This window comes from Podarcis liolepis, assembly GCF_965112155.1.
Source record: "Podarcis liolepis genome assembly, chromosome: 1".
In the NCBI taxonomy this organism is placed as follows: Eukaryota; Metazoa; Chordata; class Lepidosauria; order Squamata; family Lacertidae; genus Podarcis; species Podarcis liolepis.
The window spans coordinates 22,757,527-22,780,046 of NC_139554.1; the positions used below are offsets into that span (position 1 = coordinate 22,757,527).

General features: G+C 44.9%; 1 protein-coding gene and 1 long non-coding RNA gene across 4 annotated transcripts in view; both read right to left on the reverse strand.

The window, feature by feature from the left end:
* The window catches only part of SLC24A4 (solute carrier family 24 member 4), a 114,925-nt gene extending 107,263 nt beyond the window's left edge, over positions 1-7,662 (reverse strand). The window contains exon 1 of one of the 2 annotated variants that reach the window (XM_083502156.1): positions 6,406-7,662. In XM_083502156.1, the coding sequence (XP_083358282.1) occupies positions 6,406-6,562 (157 nt within the window). In that variant the 5' untranslated portion in view covers positions 6,563-7,662. The remainder of the gene's footprint in view (positions 1-6,405) is intronic. The other variant, XM_083502157.1, reaches the window with a different exon arrangement.
* Positions 7,663-11,993: 4,331 nt separating this feature from the next.
* Positions 11,994-22,088, reverse strand: LOC310704993. 2 transcript variants are annotated; one of them, XR_014525145.1, is made up of 4 exons: positions 21,848-22,088; positions 17,725-17,833; positions 12,495-12,574; positions 11,994-12,385 (listed from the first exon to the last, which is right to left on the reverse strand). It is a non-coding gene; the product is annotated as an uncharacterized lncRNA (long non-coding RNA). The 2 variants fall into 2 exon arrangements; XR_014525146.1 differs by lacking the exon at positions 21,848-22,088 and adding an exon at positions 21,720-21,820.
* Between the last annotated feature and the right edge of the window lie 432 nt (positions 22,089-22,520).

Here is a 22,520-nt window from a genome sequence, read left to right on the forward strand (position 1 = left end):
CCTTGTCCTCCATGAATGGTGGCCTGTGGAAGTTCCACACAACAAAACACATTTGAACGGAAAGAAAATGGATTTTCAATTCCAAGCAGGAAAGGCAGTTCAAACACAGGTCATTTACTGTGTGGAAATTCCTTTTCAACAATTATTCGATCAGGAAAGAGAAGGGTTCATTGGAAGACACGGAGTTACCAATTGTTTGCAGACTGTAAAGTGGATATGCTTCATATACCAGATAAGATTCAAAGTTTATCATTCTTGAACTAAATGCACCATATAAGTTATTTAGATTGCAAACACACCAGGTTGTCCCAGAGTAGATTACCTGCAATAATCTTATCATGATCACTTGGTGCTCCAATCTTAGATAACTATGCAAATGTCTGACAGTGAATAAAAAAGAAGTTTGCGTTGCAAGTAATATCAGATTGAAAGAGAAAATAAATGAATTGAAAGAGATTTCCTTAAGGGGAATGTGGCCCTCTACGGAAGACAACACCCTCCTCTGTGGAACGCATCTATCCCTAACCTGGAGTGGAGGGAGAAGTTCAAAAACTATAGTAAAACTGACTGGGTGGGGAAGATGTAGTGGTGACAATTAAGTGTCTGCTGCACCAGGCCAGTAGCCCCTCTAGTCCAGCTTCCTGTTCTCACAGTGGCCAAGCAGCAACTGGTACTCAAAAGCATTCAGTACTGCCTCCAACAGTGGATGAAAAACATATTATCCATCACAGCTAGTAGCCACTGGTCGCCTAACCCCTCATTAGTTTTTCTAACCCTCTTCCAAAACCATCCAAATTGGTGGCAAGAAGCCAATTCTGTAGTTTAACTACGTACTGTGTGAAAAAGTACATTCTTCCAACATTGCACTACCCAAAAAGTCTCAGCTTCCCTCACTCAAACTGTACCCAAAAAACCAAACATGAAGAACTTTGTTCCCCCCCTTTTTTTTATAACAGCCTAGAAAAATGCATTTGCTATTAACGCCATGACAGCTCCATCAAACCACCTCTTCCACTGTTAAAATATTACATCTGCCTTCATTCTCTCTTTCTTCAGCAACAATATGGGCTTGGTCCTTAGGTACTAGATATGTTTTTGTATCATCGTCCTTTTGGGGGCTTGCAGATTCTCAGGGGGCAAAGGTTTATTACATTACTTTTTTATTTTATTCAGGATTTTCTTGTTTTACAGAAGTGTAGTGCCTTGTTTTTTGTTTTTTTCATGTAACATTTTTACAAATCCGTTTCATTTGTTGAGGCATTAGGGGGAGAAGAAAAGAAAAAAGAAAAAAGAAAGGGGGGTGGAGAGAGGGAAGATGGATAGGGGTGGGGTCGGGTGGCAGTGTTTCTATTATGTTTAATGTATGTAGAGTTTGGTGTCAGCATTGCTTGTGTTGTTCACTTGTGTTCCTTTGGTGGTGAGAGAGGTTGGGGTTGGCCTAGGGTGTGAGGTTTATTACATTACGATTGGTACAGAAGGAAGATTCATGATTAAACGTATCGTTCAAGTGACCTTCTTTCCGATAAGGAAACTGTGGACCCAATAAAATATGAAATGCTCCAACAGACCATAGAGTTAAAGGCTCTAAACCAGCACTCTCCCTGTGTTTGCATGAGGTTGCCCTTTATAGATATTCAGAAGTTTTTGCTAGTGCAGATTTTGCAGGTCTGCTTTCTTCCTGAAAGGGAGGGGGAGGAATACAAACATCTGTGCTCCATCCCTCTAATACTCTCTTTTTTAAAAAAACAAAAAACCACCCAACAACCTATAGTTTATTCAAGTTCTCATATTATTACAATAGAACAGAATGCTCCTTCCACTCCTCCTCCTTCATTAAAGTATTTTCATGCCTGGTATTCAGTTGCTTAGAGCCCAACCCTCCAACTAGACTGGGATCAAAACAAAACCGCTCTGAAACAAGAAGGAGCTATCGCCTTGCTTCAGGTATCTTAATGCACAAGTACACTTTTTTTAAAAAGAGGGGAGCGAAATACCCCCCAAAAAACCAAGCCCAATATAGACACAGCATGCTCAGTGTTCAGCAGAAGCCACAGAATGTTAAGAGTTAGCTGGAAGCCAACAGAAAACTCTTGACTGGCCAACATGAGCCTCTCCCAGTTTATATATTCTGGAAGAAAGCATGGCTGGTTGCTGGAAAACTGAACAGCAGCACTCCTGTAAGGGACCAAAGGCAAAATGCAACATTTTCTTTGCCGGTTCCACTTTATTTATTTATTAAAAAAATATATACTGCTTAATTGTAAGTAAAACTGCTTGTGACTCATTATCATTCAAGATTAACTGAAGACTGATTCTAACTTCTTTCCATTGTTTTGACCCTGCCTACTTAGAAGGCTTAGTCATGCTGGCCACATGACCCGGAAGCTGTACGCCGGCTCCCTCAGCCAATAAAGCGAGATGAGTGCCGCAACCGGCTCCCTCAGCCAATAAAGCGAGATGAGTGCCGCAACCCCAGAGTCGTCCACGACTGGACCTAACGGTCAGGGGTCCCTTTACCTTTACTTACTTAGAAGCAACTCAAATCACAGATTTGCAGAGTTGGAAGGAACCATGAGGCTCATCTAAGTCCAACCTCCAGCAATGCTTTCTTTCACTCAACATGAATCTTTCACTCAATGTGAGGCTCAAACCCACGACCCTGGGATTAAGCGTCTCACGTTTTACCCAACTGAGCTACTCCCAGGTAAATGGGGTTAGGGGTGCAGCTTTAGGCATTTAAACAATCTCCTCCTTGTTGTCCCATCAGAAAATGTATAAAGCCACTCAACAGTGCCCTCTTAACAAAACCATATGTTCTCCAAAGTAGAACAGCAAGGGAATGCGTAGGGAAGCCATAGTAATTGCCACGTGAGTGAAGAAGTTGTGTACCTTGCTACTGAAATTCCCTTTGTCTGGAGACTAACAAAAGCCAAACAATTTCTGAAATTATTTACTGTCCACACTTAAAGTTTAGGGGCATGGCCAAATGGGGTTTTAGCAAAGTGTTTTGATCAAATAGCTACAAAAACTGGATACTTATCCTACTGATACCTGTCTCTGCCTTGTTTTCCTAGGGATGGCATAGTGCAGGGATACTTATATATGAAGTACTAATAATACATTACATTCAAATAGCATATTTTGGTGTCCAAAATGCTTTATGCGCATATCTCAGTAAGCCTTGCAACAACCCTGTAATGTAGATCAGTGTTATCACATACACACATCCATATTAATAATAATAATAGTCGTGAAAGAATAATGGAAGGACCGAAAGCAAGGGACCATAGGTCAACAAGTAGAGCACCTATTCTGCAAGCAGTCCCCAAGTTCAGTCCCTGGCATCTCCAGATAAGAGGATCAGATGGCAATGTGACATGAAAAACCTCTGCCTGGTGCCCTGGGGGAGCCACTACTCATCAATGTAGGCAATACTGCACCACAATGACAAACAAGTCTTTATTTTGTCAGGCAGCTTTCTAAGTATCCTGAGCGTTTGTGGCAGAGGTAAAATTTGAACCCATAGCTGTCTCCTTTAGGCAACAAGGCAGAGCAGATTTCAGGGAACTAAAGCTGGCAAAAGGGAGGCATGGATCTGCAGAGAAGAGGTCTGAGAAAACTGGACAAAACCTTCAGAGAAGGACATCTTTATGTTACCCTTAATCCTAATCCTTAATTCACTGTGCATGTTGCCTTTCAGTTACGCTACTGAGAACTGACAGGTGACTTTTTAAAAAGCAGAATTTGGTATGTGGCTTCGCTTGCTTGAACGTAAGAGGAGCCCTGATGGATCAGGCCAAAGGCGCCTCTACTCCAACTCTCTGTTCACAAAGCAGGCAAACAGATGCCTATGGGAAGCCTGCAACAGGAGATGCGTGCAACAGTGCTCTTCTACCTTGTGATTCCCAGCAACTGGTATTCACAGGCATGCTACCTCCAACCACTGTTGGAACGACATAGCCGTCATTCTGCTTCCTCCATAATGTGTGGGGTCACTTGCACATGTCACCTGCCAGAGGGTTGTTGGGTTTGCCTTCTGTTTGAGCGCCCTCTGCCCTTTGCTTGTTAAGGTGACACGTGCAAGTGACCCCATGATCTATGGCCCGGGAGAGGACCCAAAATCCAGAAGTTGCCTTTTCATTTGATTCGGGGACTTTCTGATTTACAGCTCACCCTGACGTAGCACAATCCTATGCATGTTCACTTGAAATTAAGTCCTATTAACTTCAGTTACTCCAGCTAAGAGTGTATATGATGCCCCATCCTTGGCCGTGAAGCTGTGCCAGCTTTTAACAGGGGAAGCCACAGAAGGAATATTTATCTTTCCCAATGGCCACGCACGTCTACTTCCTGGTGTGGCTTTTGATGCTCTACTTCCCCAGCACCTGCTGTTAGCATCAGGATAAGTAGCACAGCCGTGGCTAAGCTAAGGAGGCCTGCCAACACATGGCCTCACAGGTCATTCCTTTAATAACTACCTGGGCCCTGGCAGACTAATGTTTGGAACAGCCTGCTTTTCTGGCAACAAAGGGAGGAGCCACCGCACCTGCCAAACTGACTCTCTCATTAAAGGAACAGGAGTCCCATTGGTGGGGGAAGGGGAGGAAGTAGCGCTACAGCAAAGGTGGTGAGATGTCCATTTATTTAAGAGCCTATTGTATTTCTGTAGTTCGGGAACACCTGCTTTCTGATTTGACCCCGCTTTGTCAAACTCTACAGAACAGAGAGCAAAATTCCTTGGTTCCTTCCCCCACCTCCACTCCATCCCCATGTTGATCTGGCAACCCTTGTTCTAATCTGCCCATTTTGGAATTACTGTTCTAAGCCTACAGCAAGCAGCACAGCAGGCAAACAGAAAATATTTCAGCGGGTGTTTTTTTGCATCAACTCAGCTTGCAAGGCAGGAATGAAGCACATTAGATCGGCAGCAGCATTTTCCAGCAAAATCTCTCTTTCTCTGCTGAAAGTTGTCAGTTGGGGCTGTAGCTTTTATGCAACATATAATAAATGGGACACAAAGTCATCAGGTTACGTTTGCTGAGACGTTGTGCACTGCTATATAGGATCTCTTCCTCATCAGGTTTGTTCTGTTCTTCCTACATTTCCGAACTAATACTTAGCCACAGTCATTCGCACATTATATTTAGTAGTCATTAAAAAAATCACTCCTAAAATGGGATCCCACGTCCCAGGGAAATATAATGTTCTGTTTCAGAATTGTTCCATCTACTCATCATCTCCAGATCTGACTCTGGAATTCACAGGTATGGAATCAGTTTGAATGCACAAGTCACAGGACTGTTGCAAAACTGAGTGTACATGAGTTTATACGAATATGCTGTTGTTTTTTCCTAGATGGAAGTTCGTTCCTCTATGAAAAAAATGTACACAAATCTGCCTTGTATTGCTGGTAGCCAATCCTTAACCATTTCCTCAAATATTCAGGAGCAATCTCACCCTTATGAACCTATAAGCATGAAGCATTATCCCATGGGTGACAAAGGATGCAATCCTAAACACACTTGCTCAGGAGTAAATCTCATCGAATCTTCTGAGTAAGCATAGCATAGGATTTCACTGCAAGCAGGACCTAAGAACTGCCTGACACTTCACTATTCCTACTGGCAGAAGATTCAGGACAAAAGTCGGGGGGGGGGGGGGGAGCACTACTTCACACAATAATGTAATTCACTTGTGGTACTCATTGCCACAAGATGTACTAGTGACATCCATTAGCTTCAGTGGCTTTAGAGCAGGCGGAGAAGGCAAATTCACTTAAGATAACGCTGAGAATGACCCTGTACAAAACCACCAGCTTCCAGAGGCACTTTTGCTTTTGACTATTACCAGTTGCCTCCACATCTCACTTGCGGGCTTCCCAGGTGAATCCAGCTTGTTGCTCCTGTAGGAAACATGGCCCTTTGCTTTGATCCCACTGCATACACACCGTACATTGAAAGCCCCTAAGAATCCCAGGAAGTGTGGTGGTTTGTAGGTCGACCTACAATTCCCAGGACTCTTGGGAAATGTCTGGGGGTACACAGGATCGCCCAGGTGTGCGTGCATGCCTGGTGCCCTAACAGCTGTTGCACTGGCCGGGAAAGCATCCTGGCCAGATTTGGAGAGGGGGAGATAAAGGACACAGGCAGCTGCTACCTTATGTTTCTGCCACCTAAGCCTCTAGCCACCCACCCACCAGGGGTACCAACTTGAATAAAATACGGGGGTGGGAGGTAAACCCCTCCCCACATAATTGATCACATGATGTGATGCATGGACACAATTTGAATGGCAATTCCTCTCAAATATTTCATTGGGGGAAAGGAAGGTACCCTGGCCCCTAGGAGTTGGTTCCGATGCACCCACCCACCCTTCCCAACCCATCCCCTCTGGCCAGCCACCTACCTAGCTTAGACAGCAGGGTGGACATGCCCCAGACGAAGAATAGGATCGCGCAGATGAAGCCGACCTGCTGCAGGAGCATCTCCCGCCTCTTGCGAACTTTCCTCAGCTTGAAGAGGGGCGCCTTCGGCGGGCCGCTCGGCTGCACTTCCAGCCCCATGGCGACCCCGGGGCTCGCTGCACAGGATGGGGGGGTCCTGCGGGTCAAGAGGAGGCAGCCTCCTTCTCCCCCCACCCCTCCGCGCCTTCGCGAGCGGGGCTCACTTGCGGGGGGTCCCCGCGGAGTGCTCCATCCCCACGGCCAAGAGTCGGGTGCGCATCAACAGGGAGTCACAGGACGGGGGCGGGGGGGGGAGCGGGCCGGTGCGCAGCAAGGCAAAGCCTCCTCGGCAGCAGCAGGTGGGGAGTTCGGGGTGGCTTCGCGAGCTCTGCTCAGGCTCAGGAGCCCGCCGTCGCCCCACGGCAGGCCTGGCGCCGGAGGCAAAAAATAAAAATAAAAGATCCAGGCAAGAAATCACCGCCGGCGATGGAGAAGCAGTTGCAGTTGCAGCAGCAGCAGCATCCAGCAGCTTCCCTCCACAGCGGTGGCGGGGCGGAGGTGGGAGCCGAAAGTGCCCTTGAAAAACCCCAGGCAAGCGCCGCTTCAGGACAGAGAGCGATCAGGACCGCAGCAGCGCAGCTCCGCGCAGCATCCCGCTGGAAAGTTTGAGAGCCCCCTTCCTTCCCTCGTCAGCGGCTTGCGAAGCATCAGCGGCGGCGGCGGCGGCGGCGGCAGCGGCGACTCTCCTCCGCCTCCTCCTCATGAGGCTCCACATCCCTCTGGCGGCTCGGAGTTGTTGGGCTCCCGGGCGCACCAGCCACGCGCTCTCCTCCCCCTGCCCTTTTCTCCGGGCGAGGAGCCACCAGCAAGGGGCAAGTTCCTGCGCTGGCTGGCTGGCCGGCCGGCTGGCTTGCAACGCCTCCTGGTCCCCCTCCTTATCCCGCTCGCGGGCAACTTTCTCTCCCTCCGAAGCACCTTAGCGCTTCCCTCAACCCGCGCAAAGCCACCCCCCACATACATACACTCGCTCACTCGCCCGCGCAACCAACGCGCATGCGCCTCCTCTCCGGGCACCACAGGGTCCCCTCTGCGCCTCGCGCTGACGGTCACCTGCAGAACTGTTTGTGCATTTTCCCGCGCTCGGTCTTCGCGGTGGGCGGGAGGAGAGAAGGAGGAGCAGGAGGGGATTAACTGACCAAATTAATCTTTTCCCCTAAATGGCGCAGGAATTATCTCTTCTCTATTTAGCGCTTGGCAAGTGCTGTGGGTTCGGGGATGAAGCGTGCAAGAGCATGTGCTTGCGCCGCTGAGCCCAGCCCTGTCACACTCAAGATCACACCCAAGTTGCTCTCCCCCCCCCCCGCCTTTCCCCTTCCCTCAAGGTGGAATTAATTCCCTCAGCGATGAAGCAATGGGCGTAGCCAAGGGGGGGGAGCAGCTGCCCCCTCAGATCAAGTAAAACAATAGAAATACTTCACTAACTGACCAGTCAAGGCGGTTCTGCCCACTCCCCTAACAAAAGTCCTCACCCCGCTAACAAAAATCCTGGCTATGCCCATGGATGAATCCCGCCTTTTCGAAAGGACGGAAAGGTTGAGGTGGACTGGGGACTGTGCGAAGCTGCCGGTTTGGGTGAAAATGTTTATTTCATATATTTAAACATAATTTGAAGAAGAAATCAGAAACATTGGCTCCTGTGGGCTCTTTCAAACAGTGCCTTTCGTTGAACGCAAAAGTTGAGTCTCTGCATACCCTCCAACATTTCTCCGATGAAAAAATAAAGTTTACTCCAAGTAGACCTGTGGAAATGAATGGGCCTTACCCTTACTTCATCATGTTCATTTCAGTGGGTTTGCTTTGTGTAAAAGGCAGCTGAATACTACCCTGGGGCATCTGCAGTATGGTTCCTCATAAGGTTTGCAAAAAAAAAAATTAAAAGGCTACAAAATTCACCAAAGTCCAGTGGTACTTCGGGTTACAGGTGCTTCAGGTTACAGAGTCCGCTAACCCAGAAATAGTACCTCGGTTTAAGAACTTTACTTCAGGATGAGAACAGAAATTGTACAGCAGCAGAAGGCCCCATTAGCTAAAGTGGTACCTCAGGTTAAGAACAGTTTCTGGTTAAGAACGGACCTCTGGAACAAATTAAGTTCTTAACCCGAGGTACAACTGTAATGCAAACTATATGTTTGTATTTCAACCTCAGTCCATTAATGTTATACTTAGGTAAAGGTAAAGGGTAAAGGGACCCCTGACCATTAGGTCCAGTTGCGGACGACTCTGGGGTTGCGGCGCTCATCTCGCTTTACTGGCCGAGGGAGCTGTTGCAGCTTCCGGGTCATGTGGCCAGCATGACTAAGCCACTTCTGGCGAACCAGAGCAGCGCACGGAAATGCCTCTTACCTTCCTGCCAGAGTGGTACCTATTTATCTACTTGCACTTTGACGTGCTTTCAAACTGCTAGGTTGGCAGGAGCAGGGACTGAGCAACGGGAGCTCACCCCGTCGCGGGGATTCGAACCACCAACGAAAAAGAGGTGCCAGAACTCATCATAAATGCCCCCCTCTTTCTCTAAGAATGGCAATGGCACCTACACAAGAGGTGCCGGAAATGAGGTCTGGTGACCTCCCCCCTGAAAAAAAGTCATGGATCTACTTTTGCATAGAAATACATCTCACCATGGGGACGCAGGTGGCGCTGTGGGTTAAACCACAGAGCCTTGGACTTGCCGAACAGAAGGTCGGCGGTTCGATTCCCCACAATGGGGTGAGCTCCCGTTGCTCTGTCCCCGCTCCTGCCAACCTAGCAGTTCAAAAGCACGTCAAAGTGCAAGTAGATAAATAGGTACCACTCCGGTGGGAAGGTAAACGGCGTTTTCGTGTGCTGCTCTGGTTTGTCAGAAGCAGCTTAGTCATGCTGGCCACATACCCAGAAGCTGTACGCCGGCTCCCTCGGCCAATAAAGCGAGATGAGTGCCGCAACCCCAGAGTCATCCACGACTGGACCTAATGGTCAGGGGTCCCTTTACCCTTTACTTTTACATCTCACCATAGTGGGTATCTAACACAGTTTGTTGTCTAAGTGCTGTTGATGGGCAACTTCACAGCCACTGCTCTCCCTTCTTATGGTAATTTATCTTTAAAATGGGCCAGACAGCTGCTCAAATAGATGACTGTCCTCTAAAAACTAGAACATAGTCACCTTATTCATAAATTGCCTGATTTCCCTCCAACTGAACCCTAACACGACTCTATTTCAGAGACAATCATGATAGGAGGAGGAGGACAAGTCCAAAGCCAGGTCATAAAAGTGACATCTGGCAACTTCACCAAATCCTTCAAAGCTCCAGCTGTATCTGTTTAATAGCACTTGTTTCTGAACTGTGTGTACTGACTGATTGTGTGTGTTCAAGCTGTACCTCGTTCTTAGACTCACCTGCCAAGTACACTCATTTGCCTGGCACAGCACTGCTCCCTCTTTTTCTTGGAAACTGGAATTGGCAGCTTTGCTTGTATGAACTGTTTTAAATTATGGATAGCTTAATATTTTAAAATCCTATAATTACTGGCCACCGTAAATATGGCAGGAAGCAGGATATGAGTGCTGAAATTAACAGATTCAAGGAGTGCTCTATCATGTGTTCGTATAGTAAACGTAAGACTTCTGAGCGTGAAAGTCGGCTTTCTACATTGTAGAAGTTCATGGTGATTAATATTATTTCCATCCCTTGTCATTTCAGGTAACTTTGCTCCACAAAAAATGCCTCATACAAAGCTTGCTAACATACTATTATCAGGGGTCAGCAAACTTTTTCAGCAGGGGGCCAGTCCACTGTCCCTCATACCTTGTGGGGGGCCAGAATATATTTTGGAGAAAGAATTGAACGAATTCCTATGCCCCACAAATAACCCAGAGATGCATTTTAAATAAAAGCACACATTCTACTCATGTAAAAACACCAGGCAGGCCCCACAACCCAGAGATGCATTTTAAATAAAAGCACACGTTCTACTCATGTAAAAACATGTTGATTCCTAGACCGTCCGCGGGCCGGATCCGGCACCCAGGCCTTAGTATGCCTACCCTTCCTATTATGATCCCCTTGTTCAATTAACTTGAAACAAGGCATGTTTTCTTCTGTCAAATGTTAGCGCCCCCCCCCCTTTCTACCTAAAGATACCTTCTTTCTAAAGGTACTTCCAGAGCAAGCTCCTTTTTTATTGTTTTGCGTGCAACAACAGTTGGGATATATTTCTTTCTTCTTTTTTTTAACAATCCCTGTGCAGGTGTCTGGAAACAAAAGGAACAAAAATAAATACAATTTTGTGGGAGCTGGGGTTTTTTTGGTGTTTTTTTTTTTGTAAAAGAGAGAGAACTTTCTAATCTACTAAAAAGTTCTAGGTATATGCCTAGAACTATATGTGGAGAATATAGAGAAACATACTTAACAAGTCTGCATGATTTTCACAGAAGTTCCAGATTTAAATCTAATTTCCAAGACTGTGATTCTGTTCCTTTGTTCCTTCTCAGTCCTGGAAAGTCCTTTATTTTGCCTCAATTCTCCCTTCAACAGCACTACAAATTATTGTGATGACAACCAATTCAATTTTTGGCTCTTTTGGCTTGGATGATGATGATGATGATACCACCCTTTATTTGAAGATCACAGGGTGGTTTACATTTGCCACCTTTTGTTGCTGATAGCCAGCATCTGTCAAGGTCCTTAATTTGCTCCTTCAACATTTAAAACTCTAGGTAAACTCAAAAGTATACACTCTTGCCAGGGACAAAACCATGCCCAGTATTTACTTCTTTGAAGTATTTCACCCTGCTCTTCAGCTGAAAAATCTCCCAGAGCTTACAAGGTTCAACAATAGGACAATAGGTTGTTTTATTTCAATTACTTTGTTCCTCTTTTCTTCCACGGGAATCAAAAGAACAATGATGGAACCCTGAATTACTGAATCAAGGAGTTAGCGAAGAGTGCATTATATACTGATGTGTTTGGTGCTAAATTTGAACTTCTATTTTTAAAAAATGCAGTAATGCCCATGGCTCTGTTTTTAAAATGTGTACATTTTCAATCAAACTCACAATTCTGAAGGTGCAATGAGTTTGTGTGTGCAGACCCAGTCCCAACACAGAATTGCATGAGAAGTTCCCCTATGAATGAGAACTTCATGTTTGCATAAGAGTCCCTTTTTCCATAAGGAAACTGTATGGGGATATGAATTTTTAATCTGGATTTGTAAATGTAAATGTGAAATCTGCATTGTTGCACACACACACACACACACACACACACTTGATCTTACCCCAAAGGCTGAGAAGTGATACCAGTGTTTTAGAAGACATCTGAAGGCAAACTTTTAGAAGACATCTGAAGGCAGCTCTGTTTAGGGAAGTTTTTAATGTTTAATAGGTTATTGTATTTTAGTGTTTTGTTGGAAGCTGCCCAGATGGGTGTGGTATAATTAATAAATTATTATTATTATTATTATTATTATTATTATTATTATTATTAATTTATTTATTTCGTCACCAAATGAAACAATTTGGCTCTCAAACATTATCTACAAACTATTACAGGTTTTTAAAAAATGTTAACATGAGAGGGTGTTTCAGCCAAAGCTCAGTTGAGCAGGAACATCAACTGCAAGGCAGGGGAATTGCCAGCTTTCCTCTTGCGCAACCTGCTCTTCGGGCTTCGGGTTCTTGCCATGCTGCGTAGTCATCATGCCAGTCTCCAATGGGGTGCAGAATTTGAATGAAGCAATGCCTTGCAGTGTGGCTTTTGGTTTTGAGGGATGCAGAAGCAGGAGAACAAGTCAGTAGTTTCCATCTGGCACATACTGTCTCTGCAGTGTGACTAAAGCTGCTGACATCACGAAGCACAATTCCCCACCCTCCTTGCAATTTGCTGGCAGTCACCTGTGGGAGAAGCTAAGGGGATGGGAGGGAATCAGAATGGGAGGACTCCAAAACAGCTCTCAGAGTGAGTAGCGTTGATTTGTCATAGTTGAAGTGCTGTAACTATAATGCCGCAAATTACCTATTTCAGTTGACCCTGTTTTCAAAATAGGTTGTGACCTAGGACTGGATCCAGACTTAGCCATGGTTGGAGTAGACCCACTGAAAACAATGGAACAAGTTGGTTATGCTATTTACTAATATCCCCAAATATTTGCAGAGCATGTGTGGTTATATTCTGTTTCAGTTTTTCAACTGTTCTTTATCCTGTAGGAACCAAAGCGCATGCGTGCGCGCGCGCGCGCACACACACACACACACTTCATTAAAACCACTAGCATTCAATTCACAAAGACTTCTCTTAAGAAGAGGATGATTTGCCAGATTCTGAGACTGGGAGGGGCATGCCAGGTAATTCAGAGTTTGAATCGGACTATGTAAAGGAATAGAATCATAGAGTTGGAAGGGACCCCAAGGGTCATCTAGTCCAACCCCCTGCAGTGCAGGAATCTCAGCTAAAGCATCCATGACAGATGGCCATCCACCCTCTGCTTAAAAACCTCCAATGGAGGGAGTCTTTGGGAGTCTGTTCCACTGCCAAACAGCTCTTACTGTCAGAAATTTCCCCCCGAATGTTTAGTCAGAATCACCTTTCTTATAACTTGAAGCTATTGGTTTGAGTCCTACCCTCCAGAGCAGGAGAAAAACAAGCATGCTCCCTCTTCCACATGACAGCTCTTAAGATACCTGAAGATGGCTATCATATCTCCTCTCAGTCTCCTCTTTTCCAGGCTAAACATACCCAGTTCCTTCAACTGTTCCTCATAAGGCTTGGTTTCCAGACCCTTGATCATCCTGGTCTCCCTCCTGTGCACACATTCCAACTTGTCGACATCCTTCTTAAATTGTGATGCCCAGAACTGGACACAGTATTCCAGTATTCTGGTAGGCATTCAAAATGAATGAAAAATTAAAATGACTGGGACCCATTTGGTTCAACTTTAATTCATTCTAAAATGAATGCATTGTACAACACTTTGGAATGTTTTTAATTATCCTGGAGTGCCCATTCCTCATTCAGCAGCAAGGAAGACTTGTGACATGGATAACAGTGCTGGATTTAGAGCAGCGTGGGAGGTTATCCCACACAGGGCACTGAGCCAAGGGGATGCAAAATTTCACCCACTACCTTTTCAGTGTAGCAGGAATAATTCCTTTTCTCAAAGCAATACTGATAATTTCTGAGTAATCCTGGTCCTAGCAGATTCTGATAGCCAGGATAGGCAAAGAGTCCAGTACACAGGGGTAGTCCTCAAAGCCTCAAGCACCTTTTCCACATCCTTTAAGTAGGACTAACTGAAAGGTATCCAAAACTATCTAAACTAGACAGTCTCCTGGCTGCATCCATCACTGATTCTGCGAACAATATGCATAGCTGTCAACATTTCCCTTTTTTAAAGGGAAATTCCCTTATTCTGAATAGGATCCTCGCAAGAAAAGGGAAAAGTTGACAACTATGACAATATGGCATCCAAGTCATTACATATGCCGGTGGATTTATCTGCAAAAGCTGACGTTTCTATCCAAAGAACTTTATGCTCTTCCTCAGCACCAGTTATTGGAAATTTGCTAGCTAATTAACTAGCTCAAAAGTTAAAGAATTGGCCAGCTTTTAACTTTAACTAGCTGGATTTTCCGGTCATCAACTTTCCATTTTTGCTAGATAAAAAAGAGTTAATTTTAACTTACTTTGAAGTACAAGTCAAAGCTTTCCCAGAATTTCCCCACACACAGACACTCACTAGGATTCTCTATGGAATAACAATATTTCTTTATTGAAACTCTAGGATCTGGTCTGGCTCCAGATTTCTGGGAGTTCTTCTTGCAGTGGGAATCAGTGGGCCTCGCTTTTCTCCTCAAGCCACAACCTCTTGGCCCCATCCAAAAATGCAGGTTGGTTTTTTTTTTGCAGTAATTTCTGCTCTGCTTACATCTGAGAGGCATTAATTTATAGAGCCTCCACCTGCATCTGTGATGTGCTGCTGTTGCTTGTAGCTGAGTCCCCAATATAGCTTCCATTTGTACCAATAGGACACACACACACATAAGTTCATTTGATCATGTGCTGTTACCGAGAAATTCCTTATGACTGACTGTATGGATCACAATGAGAATAGGGATTGTAAGACATAGCTGAACAGCTTTCTAACAAAGTTCACTAACACCATCCTGTTCATATGAGAAGATGAGCAATTTGTTTTAGTGCACAAGCTAATAAATTAACTGAGCTACAATCCGACAACGATGTGTGTAAGCCTCCCGCAAATCACTCCTAACTCCTGTAGTTACTCCTCACTTCATGTGCCAATATTTGACCCTGTTGGAACATTTGTCCAGCCATAAAACTGTCAATACTGAGGTGCAGAGACAAATGGAGTAACATTTGTATAAAGCCAGTGTACAACATTCATAGAAACATTTACAAATCCAGATTAAAAATTCATATCTCCTAACAGTTTCCTTATGGACAAAGTTCATTTTGTGAAGCAAAGGGTTTTGTCATATGGCTGCATTAATCATAATCAGATCAATAATCAGCTGCTGCACACTGGGTCAACATCTTCATCCACCTATGTACTACAACCCCAAGGTCTCATTCCTGGTCAGTTACCACCAGTTCATACCCTATGAGTGTATATGTGAAATTAAGATTTTATGCCAAGATGTGTATCATGTCACCTTTATTTACATTGAACTGCATTTGCCATTTTACTGCTCATTCACTCAGTTTGGAGCAGTGCCAGATTAAAACCTGCAGAGGCCCCAGGCAGTCAAAATCTTGGGGGGCCACCCTCACAAATTATCTCCTAATACATTTTTGAAAACTTTGTATCTGGAGGTTTCTCGTGCGCATGCTCTAGTGGGAAAACATTGAACTAAGAAAGCTTGATTGTAATTTTCTTTTGGGATGAAATCAATATTATTTTGATCTGTTGTTGTGGGGTCCCTGGAAGGCATGGGGCCCATAAGCCAGTGCCCACTCTGCCTATTTGGTAATCTGGCACTGGTTAGGAGAGGCGCTCTTATATTCTCTAACATTACTTCCAACGTAAAAATAAACAACTATGGGGATAAAGGGCAACCTTGCCTAGTTCCTATTCTTATTAAACATTCGTCTGAGAGATCATTACTTACTAATATATTTGCAGATTGTTCAGTATAGATTGCTTTGATTCTTGCTATAAATACCGGTCCTTGGGGGGAGGGGAGACACTTTCTATAGCCCTACCTTTTCAAAAACTAAGCTGACTCTCCCACTAGCTAGATCTGTGTTGTGTGGAGCCATATGCATAGAAGACTATTCTCCCCCCCCCCGCCCCCTTTTCCAAAACTGGAGTTTTTAGCCTAGTTTTCTGCAGCCCCTCAAACTTCTCTGCTGGGGTAGCGCAAGTTCCTGCAGACTTTCTGCACTTAGAATTTAGCTCCTAAGTGGTTTCAGGATGTGGCTCCTGCCACACGTTGACTTTACTGTGCTCTTATTAGTCTGGCCTGCTTTAATTAAATAAGTGGGTATTGCATACCCTCTCCTTGCATGTCTACTTAACTCGCCTTGGCTTTTTGTCAGCTGGGGCTGAGACGCTTCGTCATATGAAATGAATGGAAGCACAGTGAGGCCTCCAGAGGAGGAAGTGTTCTTGGTAGATTATGCCCTCAGAAGCAGAACTGATAGGACATGCAAAGGGTAACAAAGAGCCCAACTATTGAGCGGTATTTCACTGAACGTTTATTCAAAATACTCTGGAGATCCCTATGCTTTTCACTGAAGCAAAAGCAAAGAAAGGGGGAAAGTTTACAGCACAGAAGCGGAACCTTAACTGAAATGTTGCTGTTTGGGTTATTTCCTTGGCACAGATAATTGTTTAGATGCCCTCAGATACTCCCAAGTTATCTACAAAAGCAGTGTGTTCTTGTGGACTAAAAACAAAAACTTGGAACAGTTCATACAATCTTTTATATTTTAGATCTAAACATACCATGAAACCAATTGTGTGCTGTTTACAGGAGATTTACCATGACATTTAATGACCAATCAAATGCTATGGAATTCTCATTTATTTTGCGACCACAATCAGAAGACCAAGTTCATAAATATCCTGCCCTGCAAACCCTCCCCCCCCCCAAAAAAAAATCACAAACAGGCGTGGTGATCCAATACTCTGACCATGCTGGGCAGCTGCAACACCCATGCCTATGCCTGTAGAGCAGGAATGAGGAACCATTCTTGGCCAGCAAGGGGGTCTAATTTGACCTGTGAGGCCATTTCCACCAAACTGCTTGCACCTGCCCATCAGCTGATCCTGCCTTCGTTGTATGCCCTTTTCCTAGGAGGGAACAGGATTGCATGGCTAAGGTAGCAAGATTTAAAGCCCTTTGCAAAAGCACTCTTTGAAGCACATCCATGCTTTTTCTTTAACCCACCCCCTGCCTGTTTAAAAGAGAAATACTTCAAAAAGCACGTTTGCAAAGCATTTTAAGACAAATCCCATGCTCCTGTTTTAAGACTCAAACAGGAGTTCAGGGGCTAAAAGCCCTTTGCGTACACCACACACAAGGGATTTTGAGAGTTCGGTGGAGCCACTCACCTGTCAATCATCTGAAGTCATACTAACACCATGTGACTGATAGTTGGCTGGCCCCACCCACATGTCCAATTTGGCTTGTGAGGCCGATCCAAATAAGGATCTAGCCCACGGAGCCAAAAAGGTTCCATATCCTTGCTATATCGTTCCCTATGCTGAATCACTAACAGAGAAAAGGGCGCAACAGCAGCCACAGAAAGAAAAGAAGGTACCAGGTAGCTCTGTGCTGTATGAATTGGGAAACATGTCAAGTGACAGGGGCAAGTCTCACCATAAAGCTCTACTGTGGGAAACAGACCTCCCCACCCCCCCAAAAAAAATTAGGAATCGTATTCTTGTAAGTGATTATAAAAAGAAAGAGAATGCTGTATTTCACTAGGTTGGTCTTATTAAAAATAATCTCAAGTACTACTTCTGGTCAGGCTATGGCAGGTTTGCATGGAGCAGCAGAGTATATTGGATGGGAAGACATTGCTACGATCTTGTGCTTCTGCAAATGAATGGTGAAAAAGCACATTCCCTAATTTCAAATGCCACAACGGGGAAAGAATTAATGTACAGTATTGTTAGAAGCCACTTCCTTTCACCCAACATGTGAGGGATTATCATTAATGCTGTCAGGTCTCATGGAAATCACAAGGATCAGACCTAACTAAGCATGTGGTTACTCACAGGCAGGCAAATTTCTGGTCTCCTCGACTGAGAAGTTTCTCTTGGCTTTAAATGCAACGTTGTGCAGCTTTAAGAACCTGCTAGGGATGCACGACCCTTTGGAGATTAACTGAAAGGGAAATGATGTTTTGTGAGTCAACTGAACAAAGGAAACCCACTAACCATAAGAAGTAATCTCCATTCAGATCATATGACTACAATAGTGCAGTTAAAGCTGGAATTATACTAATCTTCCAGGCGCAAAAATAATTCATACAGTACTTCAAAACCACATGATTAATCAGCAGTCAGTGATCAAAGTGCAAGTCAGTGAATGTGTCTACATACCAGATAAGATTTATACAGGACCTGGCATCCCAACCCTGCATGCAGACATAGCTGAGATGAGCACAGAGCTCTGTCCCCTCTAAACAGGTTATAACTGGATACAAAAAAATTAAGGTTTCCCCACATTGAAGAATTCAAGTCTGCATAGAGGCAACATCTTCTGACCTGCTCACACTGATCTCTAGGCGTGGGTTGTGGGAACTGGCTATGCATGTGCGACTAAGCATGAGGACTAAGCATGGTTGCTCTCTTAGGGTGCCTGCAGACTGTCGGTATTTTGCAAAGGCTGGTTCTGTCACTTGTGTGTTGAGACCCTGAAAGGTAAGGTAAAGGGACCCCTGACCATTAGGTCCAGTCGTGACCGACTCTGGGGTTGCGGCACTCATCTCGCTTTATCGGCCGAGGGAGCCGGCGTACAGCTTCCGGGTCATGTGGCCAGCATGACTAAGCCTCTTCTGGCGAACCAGAGCAGTGCACGGAAACGCTGTTTACCTTCCCGCCGGAGTGGTACCTATTTATCTACTTGCACTCTGACGTGCTTTCAAACTGCTAGGTTGGCAGGAGCAGGGACCGAACAACAGGACCTCACCCTGTCGTGGGGATTCGAACCGCCGACCTTCTGATCGGCAAGTCCTAGGCTCTGTGGTTTAACCCACAATGCCCCCCACGTCCCTGAAACCTCCCCCCTAAATAAATTCACACATGACTCAAAATTTTGGTTTGGTTTTTGGCAGAATTTAGGCCATAACTTTATTGATTACAGAAAGTGACTGGTTGCATAGGCTCTGGTTTGACTAGCTCCCTGCTATGCAGGTAGCGCTGACCCAGGGTTCCAGCATAGGTCAGCCAAGGGTGAAAACCTGGATAAGCAGAAAGCCGGGAATGGGCTAACTCTGCCACCCAAATGTCCCCCTGGACTCAGGCACGGGCACAAACCCCTCTCAGGGGTTGACCAAACCATCGAGTCCCTAGATTCCTTTAACGGGATACATTTCACATAGGGATGGCGAGAGCGTTCTCCCATCCCTATCACCTGAACCAGTGCCTATCCGCAACCTTACAAGTTGTGACGATTTGTTACGCAGCAGGTGAAACCCAAATGGCAACAGCCAATCAGCCAAGTGGGGAAAATTCCTGCCGTGCCCCTGTCCCAACGACAGATGACACACGACGGCATAGCAAGGTCAAGCACAAAGCCCTAAAAGTAGGGAGACATGTGCGGGTGTTCCAAATGCACGCGCCAAAAAAGGAAGCTCTGGGCATGGGCATAAATAGGTCCCTCAAACCGTTTGGACTGCATCCCATTGGCCAGATTGCACCCAGCTGACCAATCATACCCTCCCACAGCACAGGGTGTCGGTTTGCCAGGTCTCACCGCAATACGTGCCCTCTTTAAGGGAGGACCCAATATACCAGCCTTTAGGGTCTCATCCGGAATGGCATTTTATTGCAGGTGTATTCCGCAATATGTTCTCGACATAATAGTAGTGCATTGTGGCAGGTTTATTTCACTTTTGTGTCCTTTGTGCTGCTTCCACAATGCTATACCACATTATTGCTGTCTGGGTGGGTGGGTGTGGTTGTGGTGAAACAGAAGCAAGACAAAAATATTAAAAAATGTGGGATGAACGAATGACCAACAGGAAGACATGAACACACCAAAAGCAAATCTGGATGAATGCTCATTGCTGTATAAGTGTCCTTAAACAAATCAGAAGAAATGCTCAATAAATACTGGATATAATTGTGTCTTTTTTTCCATTTTTGATGGGTCAAATCAAAAATGGTTTATTATGTGAACCACTTACAATTTTTCTGTTTATAACTGCTCAGTTGACCATATCACAGGGCTAGAAGGAATGCTTAGATTTTTCTTTAAATATTTGGTTTAATAAAGCAATTTCTGAAAAACTGACTCAAAAATTAAGGGTATTGTCAGGGAACTGCCATCAGTGCCGGAGGGAGAGAGAGCGCTCCAGAGGGATCCCAGAGAGCGTCCCGGGATCGGGAGAGGCAGCCCATCTTCTGGGGAAGGGAATCAGCTCAGCTCCAGTGGAGAAGGGGGGCAGATGGGGGAATCTGAGAGGGAGTCACATGACTCCTTGCCGGGAACCAGCGGGGGGAGGAAGGGTGCTCCGCTGCCTACGCCCTCCTTGCGCAGAAGGCTTCCGCACAGGGAGAGTAGGAGGAGACTGGGTGTGAAAGAACTTCTATGTTGGAAGAAGTTTAAGAAACACCCACTGACGGATTCTGCCAACGATTGAGACAGCCACGGGTGAGTGGCTGTCCGGACAGGAAAGGTTCACTCAGGCAACCCAGCCAGGTGTTGGCACCGGCTTACGCACGAGCAACCCCTAGAACCATTACAGGTATCTTGGGGTGCAGCTATATCTATGGATTTTCCATTTGTTTGGCAGCCATTTGCTATTTATATGAGAAGTCAATCACAGGGATTGCAAGTCCTGATTAAATATGGCATTATTTGGTATTCATAACATTTGTTTTGTACTCTCTTTAATCTGGTCGGTTCATGTTGTAACATCTAGTTTATTGTGTAGTCTCTTGAGAATGTACTTTATTTTATGTGGTAACAGCTGTGAACCAAGTTGTTGTCTTTTGTATAGTTTTTTTTCCTTTTTCCTGTTTTTGTTCCTTTATATTTTTATATTTTTTGTTCCTTTCTATTTCCACTCGCCAGTTATTTTAATGTTACAATACAGTTTTGCATTATTATTATTATTTTAAGACTGGCTATAATCTTACACAAGCCTGGGCAGTGTGTACGGAAGTCCCGTGCTGCCCAGATGACAAGTCCCCCTGCTCAGCTTCACTGATGTGGTTCTTTCCTTTCCTTGGACAGAGGAGAGAACACGAGACTTTTGTCCCATGAACTTCTCAGGTTCAAAAGTCAATGAATTCTCCCTCGTCCAATTGCCATGTCTAAGATTTACAGCAGCAACTTATCTTTAGGAAGAAAACTCTGCACTTGCTAGCAAACAGCTGCCATAAACCTTTCAGCCAGGGAACTCCCTCTGAGAAGATAAGTGAGATCAGTTCATTTGATGAGAATGTAGTGGCACTCAAAGAATATCATGAGCAAACCAGCCCAGACTAAAAGCTCTGGCTATTAGCCACAGATTGCACCAGTTTTCACTGCCAAAGATCAGTCTAATGAAATGTGAAGTAATAATGTAGAAGTGGGTGTCTTGAGCGTAGGCAGAGTGCCCTGGCTCACTAAAAAGTAACTTTTACTAACTCCAGCAAATAAGGGATTAGAGGGAAAGGCAGAAAGCCCTCCAGGTCAAAGGATGTCCTACATTAACCCTGTCTAAAATTATAGGGAGAAATAAAAGTTATGAGATGCGCGCTCAGTTTCACCAAAGAGGGTTCACAAACAGGGGCTCCCTGAAAAACATTCAGGTAGGCCCAAGTTAACGTTATGATGACCCTGAGGAGGAAAGGGTCTAGGTGGCATGTTAACAATTGATGATGGTGATGATGATGATTTTTATGACTAAGTAGAAATAATCAATAAATATGCCAAAAAAAGACTTCTGCTTCAAATTGTCTAAAATTAAGAAAAAAAATATTCAAATCAAAAAGCAGGTCTCCAAAAATAAATAATTCGCTACACCAGTTTCTATAAACTTAAAGAAAAGCAACCCAACCTGGCTTCGAAGGTGGAATTATGTAATTCGTCTGAGGTACTCATGTTGGTGGCACACATACATGGATTTCCCTTCCTCCCTGTCCTCACAGCAACAACAACCCTGTAAGCAGTGCTATTTGAACTCACCATGAACACCTCCTTTGTTCTCTTATAAGGCAATGGCGCACACCTGAGAGGTAGCAGAACTGAGTTCTGGCGAGTTCCGGCTGAAAACAAAAGCCCTGCCTGTAAGGAAATAAGGGCTTGTCCCCATTTCCACTTGTCCTGTGCTTAGACAGCATGGACTTGAGTGGTTTTCACTTGTCCCCCACTTTCTAGGCATGGATCTGAGCAGTTTTGGCCCACTGCTTTCCCCTGGAAAACCCACTGTTCATCCCTGGAAATGATAGTCATTTGTTCCAATTCTGCTCTAAAGATCAGGTTTTCCCAGGCGGAAGCGGTGGGACAAACAGAAGCCCTAAGTCTAAGAGAGAGAGAAAGAGAGATTAGCACAAAGTCACCTAGTGACCTTCACTGCTGAGCTTGGAAACAGAGAGCCTCAAAAAAACATGAGAGCTAAGGCCTTGTTAGGCCTTCGTCTGGGGATATAAGGAGGACAATTACTGCAACAGAATAATATTGAGTAGAAGCGTTTTCTACCTGCACGCTCTTTCTAAGTGTGCAGCTTTGGCATGCGGCTCTTTTGCAAGTGTGCCAAATGTATTTTAAGCTCTGCTTTCATAGATGCTGACACCCGTCTCACTTATTGCAAAGTATCAGCAATAAGATGCCTTCCAGCATTCAAGCAACAACCGCATTC